This window comes from Delphinapterus leucas, chromosome 2 (genome assembly GCF_059928025.1).
Source record: "Delphinapterus leucas isolate spDelLeu-1000000601 "Yukka" chromosome 2, BTC_Dleu_Yukka2, whole genome shotgun sequence".
NCBI lineage: Eukaryota > Metazoa > Chordata > Mammalia > Artiodactyla > Monodontidae > Delphinapterus > Delphinapterus leucas.
Window position 1 is genome coordinate 25,107,974 of NC_143130.1, and position 24,240 is coordinate 25,132,213.

Genomic DNA, 24,240 nt, shown 5'->3' on the forward strand with positions numbered 1-24,240 from the left:
ATAATAAATACTTAGCGTGAGCATATTTAGGTACTGGCAAGCCCAAGCCAGGCGCCATCACTGGTATTCCGGAGCTAAGTCCGCAGGTAGACCTGTTCTAGTTTCAGGCTGGCTGTTGATTCTCACATCCTACAAAATTCTGTCCAATTATGTAATTCTTTTACCTTATATTCTTTAACCCAAATTTATTTCAGGGTATGTGCACTTTTATTTCAAAAGCAGAGTCTTAATTCACTTTTACTCAGTAAAATAATACCACAAAAGAGAAAATGTTATTCTTTTATTTATGTTAAATAAAAACATGAGAAAATCCTTTTTTAAAAAGGGTCAGAATATTCCTTATGTCTCCAAACCAAGTCCATGGATGCAAAGAAATGCTGAGTACTTTCCTCCCCCGCAGGGTCACAAGACGCTCTCATGTCATAAAGACCTAAAGAGACAACACAGGCGCACGTCCCGCAGCTGCCGCTTCAGGTAAGTCACATGCAACATTTGGGCAAGCAAGGAACAGAACACAGGCACAAGTATATTCTGGAAACACTTCCTGCTCTGGCCAATGAACCGTAGTGCCAAACATTTTTATCTGTTTTGTTTTGGGCCCTGCTAAATGTTTGAGCCACATACACCACTGCACTTCAATGATACAATTTTTCACAATTCCATAATTATATTAATCGCCAGGACAGTTTAAGTAACTGATGTGGCTGAATTTTATACATTTTAAAATTATGTATGAGAACTAACACTATTGCAAATTTTGCCAGTAGAAATGTGACCCCAGGGAACCACCATTTCCAAAACATAATTGGGCACACATTTACAATGTACCTGCGAGGTTCTGAATTAACCGGTCACTTCTGATCTACGCTAAAGACTAGGCTTGAATATCTGAAAACAAAGGCTATATTCATGATTTCTATACCCAAATACCCCTAAATCCATCACATACTCTATAGTCTGACTTAGCTTAACCGAAAATGATTCATCCCAACAGGTCATGGTAGGCTCACAATTCTTCAACCTTAGTTTAGGTCATAAAGAGTTTTTTCTACGACTGGAGTCAATAAGAAGAATTTCTCTGTTAGAGAAAGCAGAAATTTTCACCTTTGGCAGACTGCCAAGATGATACTTTATTATAGAATTTATGAAGCTACAGTTTAGTAACTTGCAGGTTTTATTAAAATGAATCAAAAAAAAAAAAAAGAAAGAAAAGCAAAGGGTAACACAACCCCATATCCCAAAACTTTCTAGATTTTTTTAGTGCAAGAAATGCTGTATCACTGAAGCACTTGAGAATTATCATGAAATCCTAGCAAAAAATGTAATCACCTCAGAAGTGGTAATAAAAAAGAGAAACAACCAGAGAGGCACACAGATCGTTTTTTTGTTTGTTTTTTTTAAAGGATTTTTATACTATATTAAAAAACCACAAAATAAAAAAGGGATCAGTCAACATATATCTTAGAAGTCCTTCCAGAGTCTCTGTACCCACAGCCATGCAGGCTGCCTGTTGCCTTGCTCTCCTCTGCTCAGTCTGTGGCTCGTTGAAGGATCCTTGGAGATGACTCAGGCTCTAGTTCTTACAATCACACTTGTTCTGCCAAATCCAAGACCCTGAATTTATCCAAATTGTAGAAACATGCTTTGACCACCCGTCCACCAAAATACCTCCCATTCAGATCAACAACAGCTAAAAGGCAAACAAAAAGACAGTCAGTTAAGGCAGGTATTCCATCAGACATTACAAGAACATGTTTTAATTACAAAGATTAAGATCACAAATTCAACTTTTTAATTCTTTATAGTTAGCTGTACAACTTACCTTTAATTGCTGATTCAACCCTCTCAAATTCTAAAAATATTCGTACTGCTTCATCATCAGGGGCACCAGGAATCTGGAAAAGAAATGAAAGTATAGTAAGTAAAGATATCATCGGAGATATCACTGAATGTGAGTTTTCTCCCACAAATGATTTTTAACAGAGTAAGTATTCCAACTATCATCATATACAGATAAGCAATGGTCAAATACCAAGGACATAAGTATAACTCATTCACCATCAAAATCTGCTGAAGGTCCGTTTATGACAGGTCTTGTGTTAAGTGCTGGAACACACAGCCAGGCAGGACTTTGGAGGTCCTATGCCATCTGACACATAAATAATTATGCAGTCAACAGACAGCAAGATGATATGGAGGAGAAGGTGAAGTGAGCAGAAATTAAGGCAAAAAGACCCGTATGCGTTATAACCGTCTTTCATACGAGGCCAAGCTCCTTGGTGGAGCTTTCTAGGCCCCGCTTCCACAGCCCCACTGCCACTGTATAAGTGCGGCTCCTGCTAACCCCCATCACGCCCAACCACTCCATTTTGCAGCCCTCCTCGGTCTCCCAGAAGCCGTGACCCTAGTCTGAACACCCGTTCTCTCCTACCCACTCATTCCAAAGTTTCGCTCACATCTGATACTGTTCACAAAGCCTCCTCTAACTATTTTGTGTGGATCTCATCCTTCTCTCGCCTCCTGTACTTATAAGTCAACATTACAGAGTCTAGCAACTGAATGTTCTCTAATTTCACGTGTTTGTTTTGTGGTTTCTTCAACTGAACGTTATCACCAAGAGCACAGAATGTGTTTCCCCACCCACAAGGCTCTCAATGCAGTACTGGGTATGTGGGAGGCACTAAGAAAACACCTGCCAAATGAATGAGACCAGAGGCACGTCCAAGTCACTAAACTACTGAGCACACTGTCATCAAGTCTAAACCTCAGTCACAAAATGAAATGTTTCTTCACCAAATAAAATTTGAAGTCCTTCTTGTGTTTATGTTTGAAATTGTAATAACTGAGTAAAAGCAGTGTAACTAACCAACATCTGTCACCTTCTATAGTATGACAATATGTTACTTATAGCACACTCTGTCGCTATAGAAAATGTTTTGTAGTCTATCAATTATAACTTGGGTTTATAAACATCAAAAGAAACCCCTCTTACTTCAAATATCACACATTTTCCAACTTTGCCGTATTTTTCACACTCTTCCTTGGTTTCAACTTCCAAGTCTTCATCTACCTCTCCTGCACCAACCATGTTCTATAAACAAAAATAAATACATAAATTCCACTGTGAAGTATAATTTACAAATATGTAAAAGAGATGTATAAATAACTTTTTTCCATGATGGCAAACGTTCCTAATCCCAAATGACACGAAGAAAATCTTCATCCCTGAAATACCCCAAAGTTGGTATTGAAAAATATATAAAAAATAAAAGTATATATTAAGCTTCATAAAGAGTTATAAGAGCAACTGTGCAAGCATCAAAATATATAAACCAAGTTGAACTTCTAACAATTTCAAATATTTTAAAGTAATTACCCACTGTAGTCTTAAATATTGTGTTTAGCGAAGAAGCATTAGCGAAAAAGGAATCTAAAAATCAGTCTTATATGGAGTCTATCCAAAAGTGTCATTTTCAGTTTTCTTTAACTGTTCTGTCATCGGGGGGGGGCTGCAAGCGTGCAGGGACAGGTCAAGGTGGAGTGACACAATTCAAAGGGAGCAAACAGGTTTCCTCCTTCTGCGTCTTACCCTTAGTAGGACCACTTTAGTAGGACACTTAAGTATTTCAGTTAATGGATTTGAATCCGACTTCTTGGCTGCATCTGTAAGAAAACATTATCAGACATAGACATGTTACAGCACTGAATCCAAGTTACAATGAATAATTTAATTTCAATAGCAATCCCCACTATCTATGTCCTAGAGCCATCTATAAGCATCCACACAGTCTCTCAGCAAAAATGCAGCCTTATCTGGCTGAGAGCATCACTTTGCTTTGGTATAATTTTTACCATAATTTCTAGAACTTTTTAATATCCCCAATTACCTGCATTTTTGCTCAACTCGCTTCCTAAAGGGCTCACAGGGCACAGTGATCACAACCCTCAGAGGTGAGTCTTGGCTCAGGCAGTGGCCGAAGGTCCCCAGCTCAGTGTAACAAGCAGTTAACTAGCCAGCTCCTAGCTGACCAATTTCAGACACTTCCACAAAGCCGGGTGACTGCTGGTTTTTGGTTCTAGCCTGTGAGGCTCACTGCTGCTTCCTAAAGCTGTGCGTCGACAGGGCTCCCAGAAAAGTTCTCTCCCTTCTTTAGGAAAAGGTGTTCAGCTAAGCTGACTCAAAACCACTCAGTTCCACTTAAAATGCTAAGTCATGTTTGACCCATTCCAATACGCCCTCACTACAGAACAGGCTGTAACAATCATATGAAAATAAAACGCCAAGCAGGCATCACCTACCAGTAGACTGCAAAATAACATTAGTCTCACAGAGCGATCAGTCAGCAAGAAAATTAGGATGAAAGGGCAGAAGAAAGAGCAGAGAACCTTACAGGATGGAGATGTAGCAGACAGAATCACCGATACACTGTGTATGGCTCTGTCTTGCTATAAAAACATAATCATGGTTTTATCAATGGTAACAAGGCTCTCTGCTAGTAGAAGCAGGCATGACATGATTTTCTGGAGTCCTATTCATTTCTGCCAAAGTCTCTTGTCTTCTTTTTCTTCCATGGGCGTTCCTATCTGTCTGCATGTTCTGAACTATTTGTAAAAACAGGCCTCAGGATTCAGTTTCCACAACGCAGAGCTGGAATGCATCACAATCAGGATGGCCTGCCTCCACCCTGCTCACCCCCAGGGACCCGCTCAAGGGGAGGCCCACCTTTCTCAGTGGCGTCGCCCACGATGATCTTGCCTCCCCGCTTGCTGGTCTTCTCCACTGACAGCGCTGTGCTCAAGCCCTGCTCGTGCTTCCCGAGACCCTGGCCTTCCCGGAAGCCGTACTTCTGCATGATTTTATGTGCTACTGTGCCACTGTGGGGAGGAAAAAGGGAAAGGTACTTGCACTCAACGTCATCAGCTACAGCATAATTGGATTTTACATCACAGTAATCTCCTTCTGGAAAGAGAAAGTGTAAACTGCACAAGGGCTTCGATGAGGTCACATATAATTACCAACAGGCCATGAGATGGAAGCCATGAAATGTTCAGGAGAAAGATAAAAAGTGAACGCTGAAAGCCTGGGCATCCTGAGATTACCCCTGAGATGAGGGGAACACTAGTTCCCCTAGTGAGATTTCCCCAGGGCCTGTTAGAAAACACTAGACTTCCTGTGTGCTCCAGTATCTGCTCTGCTACAGGGCTCATAACCAGTTTATTTTAAAGTGAGCCTGTCAAAAAATAAGTATGGTTTCACATAATGAAGATGATTGCATTTTTCTAAATAGTACAGCAGAGTTTCCAATGACTGACTTCATACGTGAAAGGACACTTAGGGACCATCTATTTCAGAGCTAGAAATGAAGAAACTGAGGCCCAGATGGGCTGGCGAGCTTAAGGCTAACTGAAAGCAAAGCAAGACACTGCGTGAGAATTATTTCTGTAGGAGCTAATGGTAGGATTGAAGTGTAATCCACCACTCCGGATTCTTAGTGCACTGCTCTTCCTCTAATCCCATGACAGTTTTCCAACTGCACCGTGAGGAGCCTCATGGGTCTCAAGGGTGCCCCCTACTGGCCACTGCTACTGAGGGCTTAAATCACAAAACGCTGCTTCAACCAGAACTGTACCTACAGTATTTCATGTATGTAATTTCCTTAAGTATTTCATTTGAACAAGCTGTTCTAGGGCTAAAAAGACTGAAAACTGATGAACTGTACTACACTGTAACTTCCTTAGGCATAAAGATTTAATTCCTGTTTAAAGGGGATTCAGCAAAAAGTCAATTCTTACCAGCAAAAGGTCAATTTTTTCATTAGAAGAAAAAAACAAACAAAGCCACCCCAATGGCTTCATGTCTGTCCCCCTCTAGCATACACTCTAGGGCAGGCTTTCTGCAGTGAGGGAAATGTTCTCCATCTGCACTGCCCAGTACAGTAGCTGCTAGCCTGGTGAGCACTTGAGACTAGTGTGACTAAAGAAATACATGTTAAATTCTATTCACTTTCAATTAATTTAACAGCCACGTGTGGCTAGTAGCTACCACAGAGAGCAGCACAGGTCTAGAAGACGGACACAAGGTGAGAAACTCCAAATCCTCCTGCAGTGTGCAAACCCTAAGGTGGAGGACCCACCTCCTCCAGCTCTGACTAGCCCAGCTCCGAGGACGCTAAGGATCAAAGCACATGCACACAGGCAAGGGCAGACCAGTGTCACTACTACAATCACAGCATTGCCACCAGAGGCAGTCCTTCTAGAGGACACAGAACACAAAAGGCCTTAGTGCAACACTGCTTCACCTGACAACCCCTCAGAGCACAAGAGGAACAGAGTAAACAACATAAAACACTCTTTTAACCAAAACGCATGCCAAATCCAGTGAGACTTAAAATCCACAAGCCCCACCTGAAAGTCAACCTTAAAACTGATTTTCATACACCAACAAATTTCTAATTATAGTTAGAACGACTGAGAGTTTTTAGACCAAAGGTATAGAACCATGACCTTAAAGCAAAGGTCATTTTATCAAAAAAAAAGACGTCATTCATCTTTTGGACATAGCGTAAGTCAGCTCTAATTCATATGACCTATTTGCAAATGTTATGAAAACAAATATAATGATCACAAACTATTCCTAACTAGAGAATATAATGTTCAGCATCTAAATCTTTCAAAATTTCCATTAGAAAGCTTTATGATTTGTACAAAACATAACAGTGTCATGCTGGGATACCCTCCATGTGACTTGAACCCTGATCCTCAAGAAGGAGGCTGCGTGACTGAGCACACTGAGCATCTCCCCATAAACCCAAAAAAGGCCCCATCCCAAAACATGCTGCACCTCCTGGAAGGGCTGACAGTGCCTCCCATTCGGCCCCGCCCTCCCTGCACCTGCCGAGGTGAGAGCACCCGGACCATTACCCCATGTTGGCGAGGAAGGAGTTGCCGGGGCCAGTCGGGGATCTGGGTCTGTCTTGTTCCTCGTACACTGGGGGAGGGATAGCAGCTTTGGAAGACTGTGAGCGAGGTCTTGAATCCTCTTCATAAGGAAAGTCTCGGGGTACTGTTGGATGAAAATAAAATAGGTTTACCAAACTGTGACAAAACAATTCTGAACTGCACTTGGACATTCCGTATGTTCCAGGAGATATGATCAACCCCTCTTTTGACTCCCATAGCATCCTGTGTACCTGTCTTAAGACGCTCATCTTACGATCTTATTACCCTGGCAGACGATAAAGGTCTTTGAGGTTAGGGACCATATGCCAGTTCAGTGATCTGTAACCCTAGCTACACCTTAGAATCAACAAGGAAGCTTGTTGATCCAGATGCCTGGGCCCTACTCCCAGAGACTGGTTTCAACTGGGGTTTATGGTTTGTCAGGTATTTTCACACAAAAGGTATTTAACAATTTTTTAATTACCTTCTTTATAAAAAGGTACCATTCATGGTGCAACAGGTATTAAAAAGCACGAGGGATGACTATATGTTCTTGGGGTAGTTTAGGTATGGTCCAACCCAGAGGGCAGGAAGATGAGCTTCATGACTCCTCAAAGTCCAACTCCAACCCCAAATTCTAGAACAGATCACTGGGAGAAGACTGGGCAATCTGAGTAAACGCACACAACCTGTGCACTGACCGAACTCAGGAAGGTGCTGCCACCTTGTGGAGGGTCACAAATTTAACAGCCCCTAGACTACTGAGCACAAAAACTCAGCTACTGTTTTTTACCTAACTCCAAATAACAAAATGTTGGAGAAGACAAAATGAATTATTTTTAAAAACAAACAAAAAAAGCATCTCACAAGAGAAAAACCCACGCCTCAGAGCCTGGTATTAAACTTAAGGGGTGGAAGGGAGCACTTGGCTGAGGGTTAGAGCAAGGACGGGTTTCCAGCCATTTCCCTGCACTCAGAACACCTGGCTGATTCCAGCTAAGACTTCCCACAACTGGGTTAAAGATGTGTATCTGAACAGAGAGGGGAAGAAACAGGTACGTACACTCTTTGTCTTTCTCTACAAGAGAAGTGGGTGGTGCGATGGCAGCTCCGCCCATACCTGCAGAAAACAGAAATTCCACCAATTAAAGGAGGGAAAGCATTTCAGATGCCGGATCCTCAGGAATGTGACACAGGCCACCTGTCACATCACACCACCCTCCAAAGAAAGAAGCAGGAAGGGATGCTACTCCATCCCTCCCACTAACATCTGAAGACTTCAGTATCTGAATCCAGGATCAAAAATACAGAAGTAGGTTATCACTGCTTCCATTTTCCAGATGAGAAAATGATCGCGGGAGAGTGAACAGGCAGGGACAGAATGAAACCCAGCTCCCTGTGAGGCCAGAGCATCCCCCACAAGACAGCACCCTTCTTTCCAGGATGCAGACCACTGGGACTGAACACCTATTTGGAAGTGTCAGTACTTCTGGTTATAATCTGTTTTGTGTTGTCACCATTCCTGCTCATGTTTCCTGGACAGAGAGTGGTGGACACGAACAAACCAAAGTAGACTCCATTTTCTTTCAGACAACCAGAGGGAAAGCATGAGCAGAGAACATAAGGAATTTTTCACTAGGGAGCAGTGCTAACATATGTATTATAACCTCATCATCAATGAAACACTCCAAAAAAATCGATACAATGTAAAGAGACCAATTACAAAACCATGCTGCACCAGCACACAATGTTTCACAAAAGAAATCCCCCAAAGCCAGTGTATATGCATAATGATTAACAGGCCTAGACTAGAAAAAATACTTACGGAGAAATATGAGCCTTAATAAAACTTCCATGTCTTTTGACATACCTATTATCATTTTTCACCTTGCCACTAAGACCTAAGTGATTATTAACTGATTCTGAAAAGATCAGCTCCAATGAGTTTAGTATACAAAATTCAGGTTGTTTACTGAAAATTTGCTACTAATCATGTTAAAATATGACCACCAATATGTTAACAGCAGCACACATAACAGATATTAACACCATTACTTCCCTAATATTAGATTATATCGTTCCTGCTAATGTTCCAAAAAAAAAAAAAGTCCTCAGTATAAGAAGGCACACCTCACAAAAAAGGGTAGCTGATTTGTAAGTTGGAAAGATGAAACCAAGAAATATTCAACCTATGTACCGGATTCTAAAACAAGTTAATAATTATCAGGCATTTGCTGGTTAGGAAGATAATGAATCTGAAATGTTAACATAGTGCCTGACACACAGAGCACACTCAAATGTTAACTATTCCGCCGCAGAAAAACAACGCAGTGTCTGATAGTGCTCAGCACGCAGTAAGCCTTTTTTCAGTTGAGGTATAATTGACATGTAATATATTGGTTTCAGGTGTACAACATAATGATTTGGTATTTGTATATATTGTGAGATGATCACAACAAAAAGTCTAGTTAACATCTGTCACCACATAGTTACAAAAATTTTTTCTTGTGTTGAGAACTTTTAGGATCTACTCTCTTAGCCAACTTTCAAATATGCAATTATTTTATCCCCAAAATGTAACGGCCTAAAACAATAAACATTATGTAAAAAAATCCAAAACTCTGCAATTGTTTGTATTATTAACATAGTGACCATGCTGTACATTACAATCTCATGATTCATTTTGTAACTGGAAGTTTGTACCTTTTGACCCTCTTCACCCATTTCTCCCAGCTCCCCACAACCCCTGCCTCTGGTAACCACCAATCTGTTTTCTGTATCTATGAGCTTGGTTCTTTGTTGTTGTGCAGTAAGTATTCTATAAAACTGTGTAACTCATATCTGCATTGAAAGAGTAAGAATTCTAAATTAGTACAGACCCACTCCTTTCCAACTCATTTAGTATTTTAAAGTTTAACCTAAGCCCTGAAAAGCCTTGGCTGTACACTGGGAAGACCAAGCTTGCCAAACTGCTGGTCATAACACAGAGTTCATGTATGTGGAAATACACTCCAGCTTCATGATAACATTCTTCTTAGGTCTCATGGTAAAGGTGACCACGTCGCAATGAGGTTTTCAGGTAAAGAAAGATCTTGGTTAGATGCACGACGGACCCGTTTCATACACAACGCTATTCCCACCAGTCCCTGTAACGAGGATTATCGCAGTTATCTGAGTCGTGTGGTGCAAAGGAGGCAATCCATCAGAGTGCTTAGAACAGCGCCTGGTATCTAGGAGACAGGAAGATTTCAATTTCTCATTTAAATCTCAATCTGTCAACCAAAGTGGTGAGCAGTCAAACATGATGAAGCTAGATAAGTAGCATTCCATTCTCTCAAGAATGAACACTGCTTAGCTATCTAGTGATCACTAAGAATTTGGCTCTAACACAACTACAATGCTGCTCTTAGAGACCTCTTAGAGGTGGAAGAGGTCTTACGAAGCACCTAGTTCAAATGCTTGTCTCCCTGCTCCCCGTACGACACGGAAAGAAACCAGCGTCCAGGGAAGCTCAGTCATGCGTGTTAGTGGCAAAGGTTCTGGAAATGAGTGCCTTGACTCTCCATTCAGTGCTGTTCTTAACGGAAATGTAGCTGGATACAGAGAACAGGTTGGTCCGACTGTGCTGAGGGTAAAGACGAGAGTGGGCATGTATTTTAAGTTATGCTCCAAGTGTCCAACAAGTAAATGTTTGAAAGACTATATGTGAAAACAATGTAAATTTACACTGTCATGAACATGTGGGTTGCTGAGATTCTGGAGAGAAAATTACCCAAATCAGTGTCAGATGAACCATTTATGAAATTGAATATGAAACGGTGGAACTGCACCATGTTTGAAACATAGTATCTGTGTTCATGCCTTACTTCTCTTCCTCCTCTCTCGCTCATAATCTTCATCTTCATCAGAATCTGGATCTGGTCGCCTGGAAAACCCACTAGCTTCATGTCTGTCTTTACGCCTCCTGTGATAAGAGGAAACAAATGTTCACCACAGATGAACCAATTCAGAGATGTGAACTCAAGGACGTCACCTTGACTTTTTTTTGGGGGGGGGGGCGGTGGGGCATGCAAACTGGTTAAAGACTAAAGTAGCAAAAGTATGAGAAGTGAGAAAAATCCAGAAGATAAACCGAACAAATTTAAGAGGTATATGAATATAAACAGCAAGAAAAAAGTTTCCTTGATATTTACCTCTTTCAATTTTAAAGCATATCAACAATAGGCAATAGTTAATTAAATAATTTTGATTCTCTAGAACATGCTTTCACTTCATGAAGCGATTCAATAAATAATAATATATTAATATTTTATATAACTATTTAACAATACTCAGTATTTTTAAAAGAAGAAATGCAAATAAATCCTTGTTGCCCATACTTTCAAAAAACATAAAAGATGTATATGAGTTTTTAAAAACTCCATCTGGCTCAAAAACAGCAAAAGTTAAGAATAACATTTTAAATACTTTAAGCAGTTATGACACTAGCAGAGTCACAGCATAGGAAAAAACCCTATTATTCAACGTCACTTTGTAAGTCATTTCTCCAAGAACTCACCCAAAACGTATACTCTAAGTTTTCTGCAACTGTATATGAAATTTGCTCTGGAGTTTGTTTTCGTGCTGGGATGTAACGACCACACATTGTTAACAACAACCTGACTCCTCCTGACAACTGCTCAGACCAACCAGGAAACTGACTCAGCCTTACAGACAGCACTAAAGTTCATTCACCAACATCTGAACGACCATTTCAAACGTAGAGCACCTCCACATCCGCGCGAGGCCTTACTTTTCTCTCTCTTCTATTTCCTTCTGTCTTTCCAGCTCCCGCTGTCTCTGTCGCTCCTCTCTTTGGCGCTTCACTACTTTCTCATAATCGTTAGGAAACATGGGATCATATTCATCAGCTAGGGGAATCAAAACTTCTCCTGCAGAAAACCCACTGGGAACCGGGTCCTGAAGAAGGGAAAAATGCCAAAGTAAGTATCATCCTCTGTCCTGGAATTTTATTCACAGAATTAAGGTCAAAAAATACGAGGGCTAGGAGGGGCCCTGAAGACCACTTGTCTGCCTCTGCTTTACAGATGAGGGAGCAGATGCCCGAGGAGGTTCAGGGACTTGACGCGGCCACACACCTAGCAGCAGAACATGACAAAGAATTTCACCTCTCAGTTTAGTACTAATTCCATAAACACCCTACAGCACTTTCCTGGAAGTCTTAAACAAGGTGCCACCACCTAAAATTTTAAGCAATAAATTTGATTATTTATAGCAAACACAGAATACTTCTATATATATATATATATATATATATATATATATATATATATATATATATATCTGAAAACTTAAAATATGAAACAACTCATGAATAACACATTCTTATAGTCATTTAATAGAATAACTTTAGATTCTGATTACATGGAGACATGACATATTAAAATTAAAAAAAAAAAAAAGTAAAAGGCATCCTCTTGGGCTTTGTGAAATCCTCTGGAATGCACACCCTCCCCAGTCATCTGCATTTCAGGCCTGAGTCTGCACAGGTGGAGGTAACTGCCTTCACATTATCATTCATTTTTTAAGGTCCACTAAGTCAGGTTCAGATGACAACATTTTGCATTTCTCTTCTGTACATTTAGAAACTGGGGCTACTCTTTGAGAGAAAAAGAGGTAGTAGCCTTAACAAAGAAATCGGAAAAACAAAAGGCAGACAGCACACAGTCAACTAGAAACACACAATGAGAAGGGGGCTTTGCCCTAGGCTCGTGGTCTTGATCTCCATGGTTCTCGTAAGCCCTGACCTACTGCGTGGTCTCACGTTCCTAAACCTCCATACTTTCTTCTGTTAGTTTTCCTAGCATGATGCCTCCTTATTGTCTGTAAAAGTAAGATGCCTTCCCTGGTCTCCGCAGATCCCCCAAATGAGCACAGGTCAGTGTCCCCGAGCGTCCACTCTGCACCTCTTTCAGGAGGAGCACGCCCAGCACTGCCAAAGGCAGGAAGGTTGTTTGTAAAAGGTACTTTATACATGAACACAAAACTGGCATGATAAAGAGAGCTTATGCTCATCATCAATGGCTCTAAATCCAATCCAACAATTCCTGGATTACACTGTGCAGTTTGATGTTTTTTCATCATAAAACAAACACTTCATGGTTTCCTTACACCTAAAACTCAAAAAACACTTTGATTTGATGAATAAAAGAAATTAGAAAAGTAACTGTAATCACCTCCCAGGCCCTATCACTGGAAATCTTACAAAAATCTATTTAATGCAGGGCTCCCAAAGGGCAGTTATTCATTTGTGTTCACATAAAAGACATTTTAGAAACACAAAAGCGGGCTTCCCTGGTGGCGCAGTGGTTGAGTCTGCCTGCCGATGCAGGGGACATGGGTTCGTGTCCCGGTCCGGGAAGATCCCACATGCCGCGTAGCGGCTGGGCCCGTGAGCCACGGCCGCTGAGCCTGTGCTCCGCAACGGGAGAGGCCACAACAGTGAGAGGCCCGCGTACCGCAAAAAAAACAACAACAAAAAAACACAAAAGCACATGAACGACATTTCCTTTCAGTTATTAGTAAGATAGGAGAAGCTAACAATGAGCCCCTCGATTTACAGAACACTGCCATCACAAAGTTTCTAACTCGGAGACCAGACTGTCAGCATGAAGGTTAATTTTTTGTCATTTCATTATTTGACAGCAAACAACTTTTACTGTATAAACCCTGCTTAAGTTCAACAATGAGCTATCCTTCTCTAAATGCTATAAAGAATAAAGCAGCTTGCTTGATTTTAAAAGCCTGAATGTTAATACCCAATGCTAGGGAGGGTAGGAAAAACCCAAACGCTCACATGTTACAAGTGATACTATTTACTGCTACAACTCTGCCAGAAACAAGCTGGCGCTAAATAAATTGCCCATAAAAGTGACTGATCTCCTAATGTCACCTCAGGAAATCTATCCTAAGAAAATAATTTTAAATGCATAGAAAGCACTCTGCAGAGGTGTTCACTAGAGGTCTACTGGTTCTACAGTTAGGAAATAGGTGTGTAGATCACCATACATACTCACCTGATGGGAATGCTTTACAATTAAAAATTGGCTATGCAGCAAGAAGGAAAATGCTTGCTGATTAAATTTGGGGGTGATATTATAGGTTCTAGAGCCAATATACAATAACAGAAGATGACTAACCAGTTTTTCATTAGATGTAGCAAGAAAAAATTAGGCAAAGAATTTGTGGGAAAAAATGTTGAATGACTAAGAATCCTCAGAAAATTTCCACTGTGGGGTGCCTTTCCCTCTGGACAGACTATCAGCCTTGCAGGAGCAGGACCACTTCCTCTGGTCAAGAAACCCCAAGAGCTTCACAGCAAACCCACACAGGGGAATACTGTGAAGTCAATAAAATGATCATATGGTCCTAGACTTTTTGACACAGATGGCCACTCACAATATATTAAGTGAGAAATGCAAATCAGAGAACAGAAGGTGGAGAAGGCGAAGGATAGAAAGCTATTCCAAAATACAAAGTTTTTAAATTCTGGAGGGTAGGACCAAAGTCATTTATTTTTCTTTTTGCCTACCTCCAGTTTCTGATTTTTCTATAATTAACTACTGTGTTTTAAACAGATGAATGTTTTAAACTTGATAAAACTGAAGTAAACATTAAATTGAAAATGATACTGCCTAGAGTGCAAGGCCTACTGAGGAGGTGTGTTCAGAGTGATGTGTAAAGCGCAGCCTGTGGAAAGCAGGAGGCCCACCCAGCTGGGGGTGGGGAGTGTACCTTGAGGCCCGCCGCCACGTGCGGCGGGGTGTCCACGATCTGCCGCTCGTCTGAAGAGCCACCACGCTTCAAGTCGATTACTGGGGCAAGGACCGTACTTTGTTTTGTCCTCTGGCTCTAAAATCATCAAAATATAAGAAAAGTGTACTGAGGCTTCAAATTAAAATTCATACTGTTTGTAACAAAGCTTTTTTTGGACTCTGCAACAAACCTTTCAGATATGAGAAAAACAATCTTAACAGCCTTTTAATTCAGTTATTACAATAGCCATATACTAGTTTCTTTAGCCCTTTTTTTTACAACACAAATTTCCTCCATTTTTGTAAAAGCTTTACAGAAAGCTTGGTCGCTTTTATTTAAATTTGCATATGAAATAATATAAGAAAAAAGCTCTACATTAGATTCTCCGCATTACACTTCAACTAGTGTGGATCTTTCACAAGGAATGGGTATGTTTTTATATCTTGGGCATACACTTGTGGATTAGTATACCTAACCTGTATATCTCTACTATATTTCGACTTCTGCTTTTCTATTTTATCTTCCATTGAACCGAGACTGCCCACTAATTATGTCCACTTATAGTCTAACTGAGTTTATGTTATTAAGTATGAGAATTGTTCCTAGGAGTCAGTCACTTTACAAAAGAGAAGACTGAGGCCTTCAAGAATAGAATATATGAAATAGCATTATCATTAGAATGTAAAACCTTATTTATACATCTTATGTCCAAAGCAAAAGTTACGAGAAACGAAGATTTAAAAAATTAGACCAACTTAAAAAAAATTAAAGCAAAAAAACAAGACTTGGGCTTCCCTGGTGGCACAGTGGTTAAGAATCCGCCTGCCAATGCAGGGGACACGGGTTCGAGCCCTGGTCTGGGAAGATCCCACATGCCACGGAGCAACTAAACCTGTGCGCCACAACTACTGAGCCTGTGCTCTAGAGCCCACGAGCCACAACTACTGAGCCCGTGTGCCACAACTACTGAAGCCCACACGCCTAGAGCCCATGCTCCGCAACAAGAGAAGCCACTGCAATGAGAAGCCCGCGCACCGCAACAGAGAAGCCCCCGCTCGCCACAACTAGAGAAAGCCCACGTGCATCAAGGAAGGCCCAACACAGCCAAAAATAAATTAATTTAAAAAAAAAAAAAAAGACTTGTTTTGTTAAATCTTTTCATGGGGGATGAAAGTTTGTTTTAAAAAGACGGAATTCTATCTCTTTAAAAAGAAATAGTACTGGCATACAAAATTTAAATCTGGTAATGATATATGAAAAAGACAAAAACTCTAATCAACAGAACTGACAAAACCAATTTAAATTTTAAGACAGTGTTTTCTCTACCTGTGGGTATCCTAATCCTAAAAACCTTTTATAATACTGAGAAATCAAATGTAAACACTTTAATATTAATGATGTATGTAGTGAAGGAAAAAAGAATAATTCCAACTTTAAAAAAATTTATTGTGTGAATTTTCAAACATTAAGGAGAATGACTAATGAACTCATGTCTCTTTAACCTGGCTTTAACAACTACCAACTCGTGGCAAATCTTGTTTCATGTATCCCTGCCTCCCCTGCCAAAGACTGGAGTATTTTAAAGTAAATCCCAGAAATGATATATCATCTTATCAGTAAATATTTCATCTTACTGGTAAATATGTATCTCTAAAACAGTTCTTCTCAACTTCTTTTTTCATTATTGCCTCCTCCTTCAAGGAACCTTTTAATACATTTTCTTCTCCACCTATGAAATTTTAATACCACAGATACACTACACACCTGTTTATGTATTCTGTGTTTATCTGGCCTTTATACATAAGAAGAGCAGGATTTTTTTCACCCCTTAGAACCCATATTTGCCCCATCTGGAGGGGATACAGCCTCCACTGGGGAATCATGTTCTAAAACAACAAGCAAACCATAATACCATTCTCATTCTTAAACGTATTTGATAGGAACATTTTAATATCAAACATCCAGTAGACAATTAAGTTTTTTTTTTTTAATGTTTTACCTGGTGAATGATTTCAAGGATGTTGCCAACGCCCAACACTACACAACAGAAACAAAAACAATTACCCCAGACTACAAACCCTGATACGTTCACAACCAACCCCAGCCTTCAGTAACACACACATCATCACAGCTCAGTCAATACCGCAGAGCTTCGTTCTCAAAGTGCCGCTTCCAAACCACCTACAACAAACAGCAGGACTGCTCCCTAAAAATGCAGACTCCCCAGGCCCCAACCCAGAATCAGGGTTTACCAGAGTATCGGGTGTTATACAGCCTTTTAACCAAATTCTCAATCTTGGACAACCAAGATTGACAACCTGCATACTGAAGTTTGACAACCAGCATCATTGCTGGAAACCAAGAGTATGCTTTTCCTCATTCTGATTCCCTGAAACAGTTCTATTCCCAGGAGAAGCGAAATGACCTTCAACACCTATTCCTCTCCCTCCCCCACCCCAGCCTCTCCCCTTACAAATTGAACTCTACATATTCAACAAACCCTACATATTCAACAAAGAGGCAGAGGAGCAGGTTACTCTTAATCCTTAGGAGGCACCTGCCGGTACACCTCTGCTCTCAAGCTGGGCTTAGCTTCTCTTACCTTTGCCTGAGTGAGAGCTGCCTTCTTCACCTGGAGCTGAGACTGCAGAAGTTTGAAGTTTTTGGACCAGCCTTCCGTTTTTGAGTCACTGGTCTCCACTCCCAGGTCGTCGTACAGGGACATCTTCTCAGTTTAATGCTGAAAGGCAAGAGGAGTAGGGGTTAAAGAATGCAAAAATGTAGTGAAGAGTTCCAAGCTTCCCATGTTAAAATAATGCAGTATCATGGAACTTCAGAGGTAAGAGGTATCTGAAGAGATCACCTGGTCCAGTAACATTCAGTGACAGAAGCCAAGATGCCTGATATCACCAGTCAGCACCCTGACACAATAAAGCTACATCCATGTACTATTTTTAAAATAAACCTCTAGAATGAATTTTCCTATATATAAGATCATGTGGTCAAATAATTCACAAATGAAATCCTTCTGTTCTATAGAATGCGATAAGATGGAAGTTCTACATTCAGGGCATTATTAATTACATATATTCAATTTTTAAAAAACTATTTTGTGTCAACAGCAAAAAGTAGAAGCCTTACAAAAACACCTATTACAAGGCTGATTTAGCACAATTAACTACCGTTTTTTTTTTGGTGGTGGTGGGCCATTATCCTTTTATAAAGAAAAAACCGTAATATATGCCCCCTAATTAAGGGGGAAAAACCAGAAATGACCTCACAGATGTGACAGGAAGGTGGAGGTTTAGATCTTATTAATAACCAGGTTTCCTCATATCCCACCAGTAGAAATCTGTAATTTTTAATGACACTGATTACAAAGACAGAATCAACAATCTACATGTGAATGATCAATATATACTATCCCTGGCAGAACAGAGCAACGCAAGAGGATGACAACAACAAAACCAAGAGTTACCACTTACTAAAAGCCTTATCACACACCAAGAGCAGTCCAGGAGGGAAATGGGGACTTCCAGAGAGACACCTGCCCCAGGTTACAGTGGGAAGACCCATCTCAAACACAGTCAGGAGAACTCCACAGCTCATGCTGGTAAATCCTTACTGCCACCTTTAAAACACCTCAATGTTCTGAAACCCACAAAATGGCTCACTTCTCAAAATAAGAAATCAATCTCTTTCTCACAGATGGAAAGAGGAAAAAAAATTTGATTAAAATCCCTAAACTGCAAAGAAATGCTTAACATGGGTAGTTTCTAACATATGGACACATTCCAAAAGTCTGTCAGTTCCCAGGCTCAGACAGCATTTTCCCACTGAAACTGTGTTATACAAATCCTGTTTTGCCTGCGTCTGGGTCTCAGGAAGAGAAGGTGATATAGACGGGAAGGGAAATACTTAATTTCCCCCCGGGTCACGTCTTACCCCGGGCAAAACTTCGGTCTGTCTGCTCATTTCTCCACCCTTCTGTGCATGGATTCTAAGACCCCAACAGCTTGGCCGACCGGGTTCCACTGTGCTTGGGGCGGGGGTGAGGGTGGATGCCGCCTCCCTCCCTCAGTATAGCTGTTCTGGTCCTGAGCAGAAATCAGCCCCAGTCAACTGCAGTCGCCTTCCACAGTGTCTTCCCTTCTTAATATCTGAACCGCAGACTACCTGAAAGCTCTGTTTTGATGTCTAAATGAAAGGCCCCAAAGCAGCACAGAAGCAGGGTGAATAAAAGCAGAGCCCAGGGTACTGGTGGCTGATTGCTCCAATGAGTCACCTAAAAAAAATCAAGGAATGCCTATACTTTCTCCTCCTCAAGGCTCCTGTGACGACTCACCGGCTCAGGTGACGGCAGCATGGGCAGAGAATTTCCTAGAGAGCACATCCCACCGGGAAATGCTGTCTTCAGTGCCAGACAAAGTGAACTTGGCAGCACCTTGTCATGTTAAGCTTGAGACAAGTTCAAGTCACTGAGGCTAAATGGAGGAAAATTAATGACTTCCATTTCTTAACTAAGTATGGCTGAAATTTGACCATGTCTCCAAAGTTTTGTAGGGCATGCCCCCGGGGTCCACTTCAGAACCTACAATTTTAATCCACAGTCAGTGTAAACTCCATGAAAACCTACATCAGTCTGTGGAGGTCACCGCTCTACCCCCGGACTAAGACCAATGTCCACCCCAGAGCTGAACAGGCAGTCAGGCTGACTGCAGAGTTAACACTCCATTTGCAACCCCCTCCCAGGCCATGGCTTCAGAAATTCCTTGCCCACAATGACTGTGGAAGACAACTGCACCAAAAAGCTTTAGAGGCTGTCATGCGCTTTTCTCCCAGCCTACCTCGTATTCAAAACTTATCCTTCCTCTCTAGATAACACATCTTTAAAGTTTCAGTTTAACCTGAAAAACTCAGAGCAACAGCAAAGGAAAACAACGTTGAGTGTCCAGCTTAGTACAGTGGGCCCGTGAATGACGCAGGTTTGAACTGCACAAGTCCACTTACATGCGGCTTTTTTTCCATAGTAAATACTACAGTGCCACACAATCCGTGGTTGGTTGAATCCACGGATGTGGAACCGTGGATACAAAGGGCCAACTGTACAGTTGTATTTGGATTATCGACTGAGCAGAGGGTGGGTGTCCCTGACCCCTATGTTGCTCAGGGGTCAACTGTGATGTGGTTTTCAAAACACTACTTCAGAAATGACCATGCATCTTTCATCTAACCTAGTTTAATTTTTTGAGACCTCTGCATTCAATTGGTCACCAAACCAAAGCCTAGTAAACAACTATGGGTTCATTTGTTTTATCTTTCTTTAATCTTATAAAAGCAAAGTAAGACTGACACATTCTGGGAAACAAATATAAACAACACATTCTGGGAAATCATAAAGCTAAATTATCAAAATTTGTTTGCAAATCTAACTCCACTTTAATTTTCCCAATATCACTTAATAAGAAATTTGAGAAATTCATTTAAAAAAAGTATTTACAAATAACACTGGTGCCATGGAAACAGAATACCCAAATGCCCACTGAACTCTGAAGGGAAAAGACCAGCTTATTCACTTCTGCAGCTCCAATTTCTGGCACAGAGAAGGCATTTAATAAACAGTTTTGAAATATTAATAATTAAGTAAATTCTATTTGGCCACATGAATCAGCAGTGAAACTACACAATGCCCACAGGCCCCACGAGAAAGTAAAGAGCAGGCAAAAGGTTCTGGAGGTAGATAGATGGTGGTAATAGTCGCACAATGGTACCATGCTCTTAAAAATGGCAAATTTTTATGTATATTATATTATGTTATGTATATTTTATCACAATAAAAAATTTTTTAAAAAAGAAAAAAAAGAATAGGTAAAAGGGCGGGGAGAAGCAGCAGTGGGGGAGGGGGTGTGAGGTAACAGGCTGCTGGACATATCCCTGCCAAAAGAGTAAACTGATGCAAACATTTTCCCAATTTCACGGTTACAAAATCAAGCAGCGCAGAGGCTCTCTACCTCCAGCAGAGTCCTTCTGGCTAAGAACCCAGTACTTAACAATGTCATCGCTGCTGGTGAGGTTTCACAAGACCACACTTCCTCCGACTCCAGTCTACACTGAAGCTGGCTGTTGACAATTCCACCTGATTCACCTCGCTCTGCAAGCTTTGGAAGTCACTGTGCAGCAAAATCTCATGTTCCTTAAAAGTTCCTTGTTTCTGGTCTCAAAACCTTCGAAAACACACTTTAAATATTAGAAACTGATGTCATCTCACCAGCATCTGCTAGTTTTCTTTAACTCGGAGCTTATAAATCAGATCTCCGCATCCCAGTAAATGCAGAAGAGCTTTCTTCACTTTTCTCCTTCTCACTGATCTTCAAATTCACAGAAGCAGATTAACCACAGCAATGACACACTTCTATGGCCTGCTTCAATTAATTACTATAATGCTACAAGGACCAGTGAATTCACCAACCAAAACAAGAGACAGGATCTGGACAAGAAACCACACTCAATCCACATGGCCCCCATCCCATTCCACCCAAGTGATCTCCCGGGCCCAGGGGTGAGCAGCAACCTGAACCCCATTCTCATTAATTCCATGCTTTCCACTTTATAAAGTTACTTTTGGGAATGCACAATTCTCCAGATTCCTATTTTCCATAAAGGCTCTCTTTATCCGTCACAGAACTCCACGATCAGAACAGCTCAGAGGGCCGACACCTCTGTGACACCTTGTTATATTTCTAACTCACAACCTACTCTCTACTGTAAACTGTACAGCAGACAGCACACTTCTTAATAAAGTTCTAAAAATAAAACGCTCTCAGTTTAAGTTACTAATGTAATACCCCATATTCCCTAAATATCCTTACTATAGTCAAAAAGTCTGTGGCATTTACCCCATAAAATTGTGGAAACTGAGTAGCAGCCTTTAAAAACTCCACCTGTTGCAGGGACACACAGTCCTCACCTACATGAAAATGTGCAGAATTTTGCCCTGATCCAGAATATCCTACTTTCCACCCATCTGCCTGCCTCTAGCAGTAAGTGCCTCCCATGTTTCTCCTTTACCGACTTCTCAAAGAACCTTCTTGATCTGACCTGACTACCCCTCGTCACACCTCTGCCTTTCCTGCAGTTTCCAGAATGCACTAAGGTGCCTCACCTCTGGTACCTTTACATTTATTTCCTTCCTCTGCAGGAAACATTTCCCTCATCTTGCACATCTAACAAAACACCCCCAAGACTCAGTTTCAAGCCTCACTCCTTTTTGGAAGGCTTTCCAGACCCCACTCCGGTCAATCGGATCAACCCAGGCGTGGCTTTTTATGCTCGTTTCCCCGGAAACTAAACTCACAGAGCGTGGGGACAGATTCTTATGCATCTTGCATACGCTGTCACTAACACATGGTCTGGGCGTAAAAAGATGCTCAAAAAAAAAAAAAAAAAAAAAAAGCTGGGTGATTGGACATCGAAGCTAAAATACCGCTTTAAAAGGACAAGGACCGAGGTAGTGCCTTAGTCACGTCTTCCTCCACCCGTCCAGATAAACCCCCGTCCCTGAGAGAAGTCCACACCTGATTCCCCGTTCTGCAGCCTAAGAAGGAAGAAGCTTCCTTCCTTTGCAACCCCGGGCACAGGTGACCCAGGCATGCCTACGGGATCCAGAGGCCCAGCAACTTTTCCCAAAACACTACCGACGGTGGGGAGGAAAAGCCGCCCTCGGGTCCAGAAGAGATGTGGACAGACAGACGGGAAAGAAGAATGGAAGACTAGGAATGCGAAGGCCCGGCGACCCGAGGGAGATAAAGGAGCGGCGAGGCGCGAAGGGAGACACGGAGGGTCGGCCGGGGCCGGGCCGCCTGATGCGAAGACACCGGCGGCTCGGGGACGGCCCGGGACACCAGCCTCTAACGGCGCGGCCTAAAGCCGCGGAGTCGCGTCCAGCGCCACCCGGGGAGGCGCACCCGCCCCGGTCCCCGCCTGCCCACCCACCCTTCCGGCCCGCCCAGGGCGCCACTTACCCGGCCCGCCCGGCCGACGCTCCCGGGCCGCGGCGGCGCACAGGGGCCGAGGCGCCGCGGACTCGGCGGGCTGGGCGCTCGGCTTCAGCCCCCGACGGCCGGACTTCTCCGGCGCCAACCCCTACGCAGAGCCCGCGGGGCGCGCGGCGGCGCGGAGTCACGGCGTGTGCGGCCGGGAGAGAGGCGCGTTGCTCCTGCGCCGAGGACGGCCCGCTCTTGCGCGCCCCCTGCCTGCCGGAGGACCGCGCCTGCACGGCCCCCGCGCCCGCACCGCCCCTACGCCCGCGTCCTTCTCTCCCGCCAAAAGGTGTCGCGGTGGCGCAAGGTTGCGACATTTCAGAATCGGGGAAGCCTAGCAGTGACCGCAGATGGGGAGGAGGAGGACTGGTGCAGGGCTGCAAAGGTACACTTCAGAACCATTCATCATTGTGCACAAAGCTGAAGATAAATCACAGTAGGAGAGATGAATGGGGAAACGGCTGCAGAAGAAACGGCCAGGAGCGCTGAATTAAGTGTAGGACTAAAGAAACCATGGATATGAAGTTAGGGTTACACGAAAGACGTACATGTTATAAAGCCTCACAATTTAAGAATGATATGACAAAAGTTGGGAGAAAAGAGAAAATGGGATTCCGTGTGAATATGATTTTCACATCTATATTTGAAACCATATACAACCCCTGTGTCCCTGTCCTTTGAAATAAAAGGCTTTTGCTTTAGTCTCCCAGGCTCCCCTGAGTCTCAGAAGGCTGGCTCAAGAGATAATGATTAGGAATGTGAAGATGTAGAAATAAAGAATAGCTATTGGGTCAGAAAACAGGTAACAATTTAGACTATAAATCCACCACAGAGCGGAATCACCAACTCCCAGTTCCCTGAAAGAAAAAGGTCTGACACACATTCCTAAGTTGTTTTTACAGGAAGCAGACCTCCACCAGATGGAAACTTCTGACTGCAAGCACTTAGACCTTGAAACCGGAAGGTTGATAATGCTGGAAACTTCCCCCTGATTCCAACCAATCCGAGAATTGTGCACAAGCTGATCAGGTACCCTGCAGCCCCCTCCCTCACACTATCTTTAAAACCCCTTCCCTGAAAGCCATCAGAGAATTCGGGTCTTTTGAGCATGAGCTGCTAGTTCTCCTTGCTTGGTGCCCTGCAGTAAATGCTGTACTTTCCTTCACCACAACTTGGTACAGTAGATTGGCTTTACTGCACGTGGGCAAGTGGACCCAAGTTTGGTTCGGTAAAATATTTGAGGGTAAAAACATTTCAAGCTAATAAATCAAATAGTCAGCATTTAAATTTACATCTTAGTACAAAGGAACATATGAAGAAAGAATATAATTAACTAAAATCTGGTGATAAAGAAAAGGGAGGAAAAGGGACAAAAGAGAGAAATATAGTGAGTCAGTAGACAATCTAAAGAAATAGATGGTTAAGGACATCATGTAACATTCTAATT

The 24,240-nt window shown here is 42.1% G+C and overlaps 1 protein-coding gene across 1 annotated transcript; it reads right to left on the minus strand.

Moving 5' to 3' along the window:
* Positions 1-1,111: 1,111 nt before the first annotated feature.
* Positions 1,112-22,937, minus strand: RBM17 (RNA binding motif protein 17). Its single transcript, XM_022580226.3, has 12 exons — positions 22,776-22,937; positions 17,357-17,494; positions 14,734-14,850; positions 11,732-11,898; positions 10,806-10,903; positions 8,003-8,059; positions 6,922-7,063; positions 4,724-4,875; positions 3,590-3,663; positions 2,993-3,091; positions 1,823-1,895; positions 1,112-1,690 (listed from the first exon to the last, which is right to left on the minus strand). The coding sequence occupies exons 2-12, from the start codon at positions 17,477-17,479 to the stop codon at positions 1,587-1,589; spliced, it is 1,206 nt and encodes a 401-aa protein (XP_022435934.1). The 5' UTR covers positions 17,480-17,494; positions 22,776-22,937; the 3' UTR covers positions 1,112-1,586.
* Positions 22,938-24,240: the final 1,303 nt, after the last annotated feature.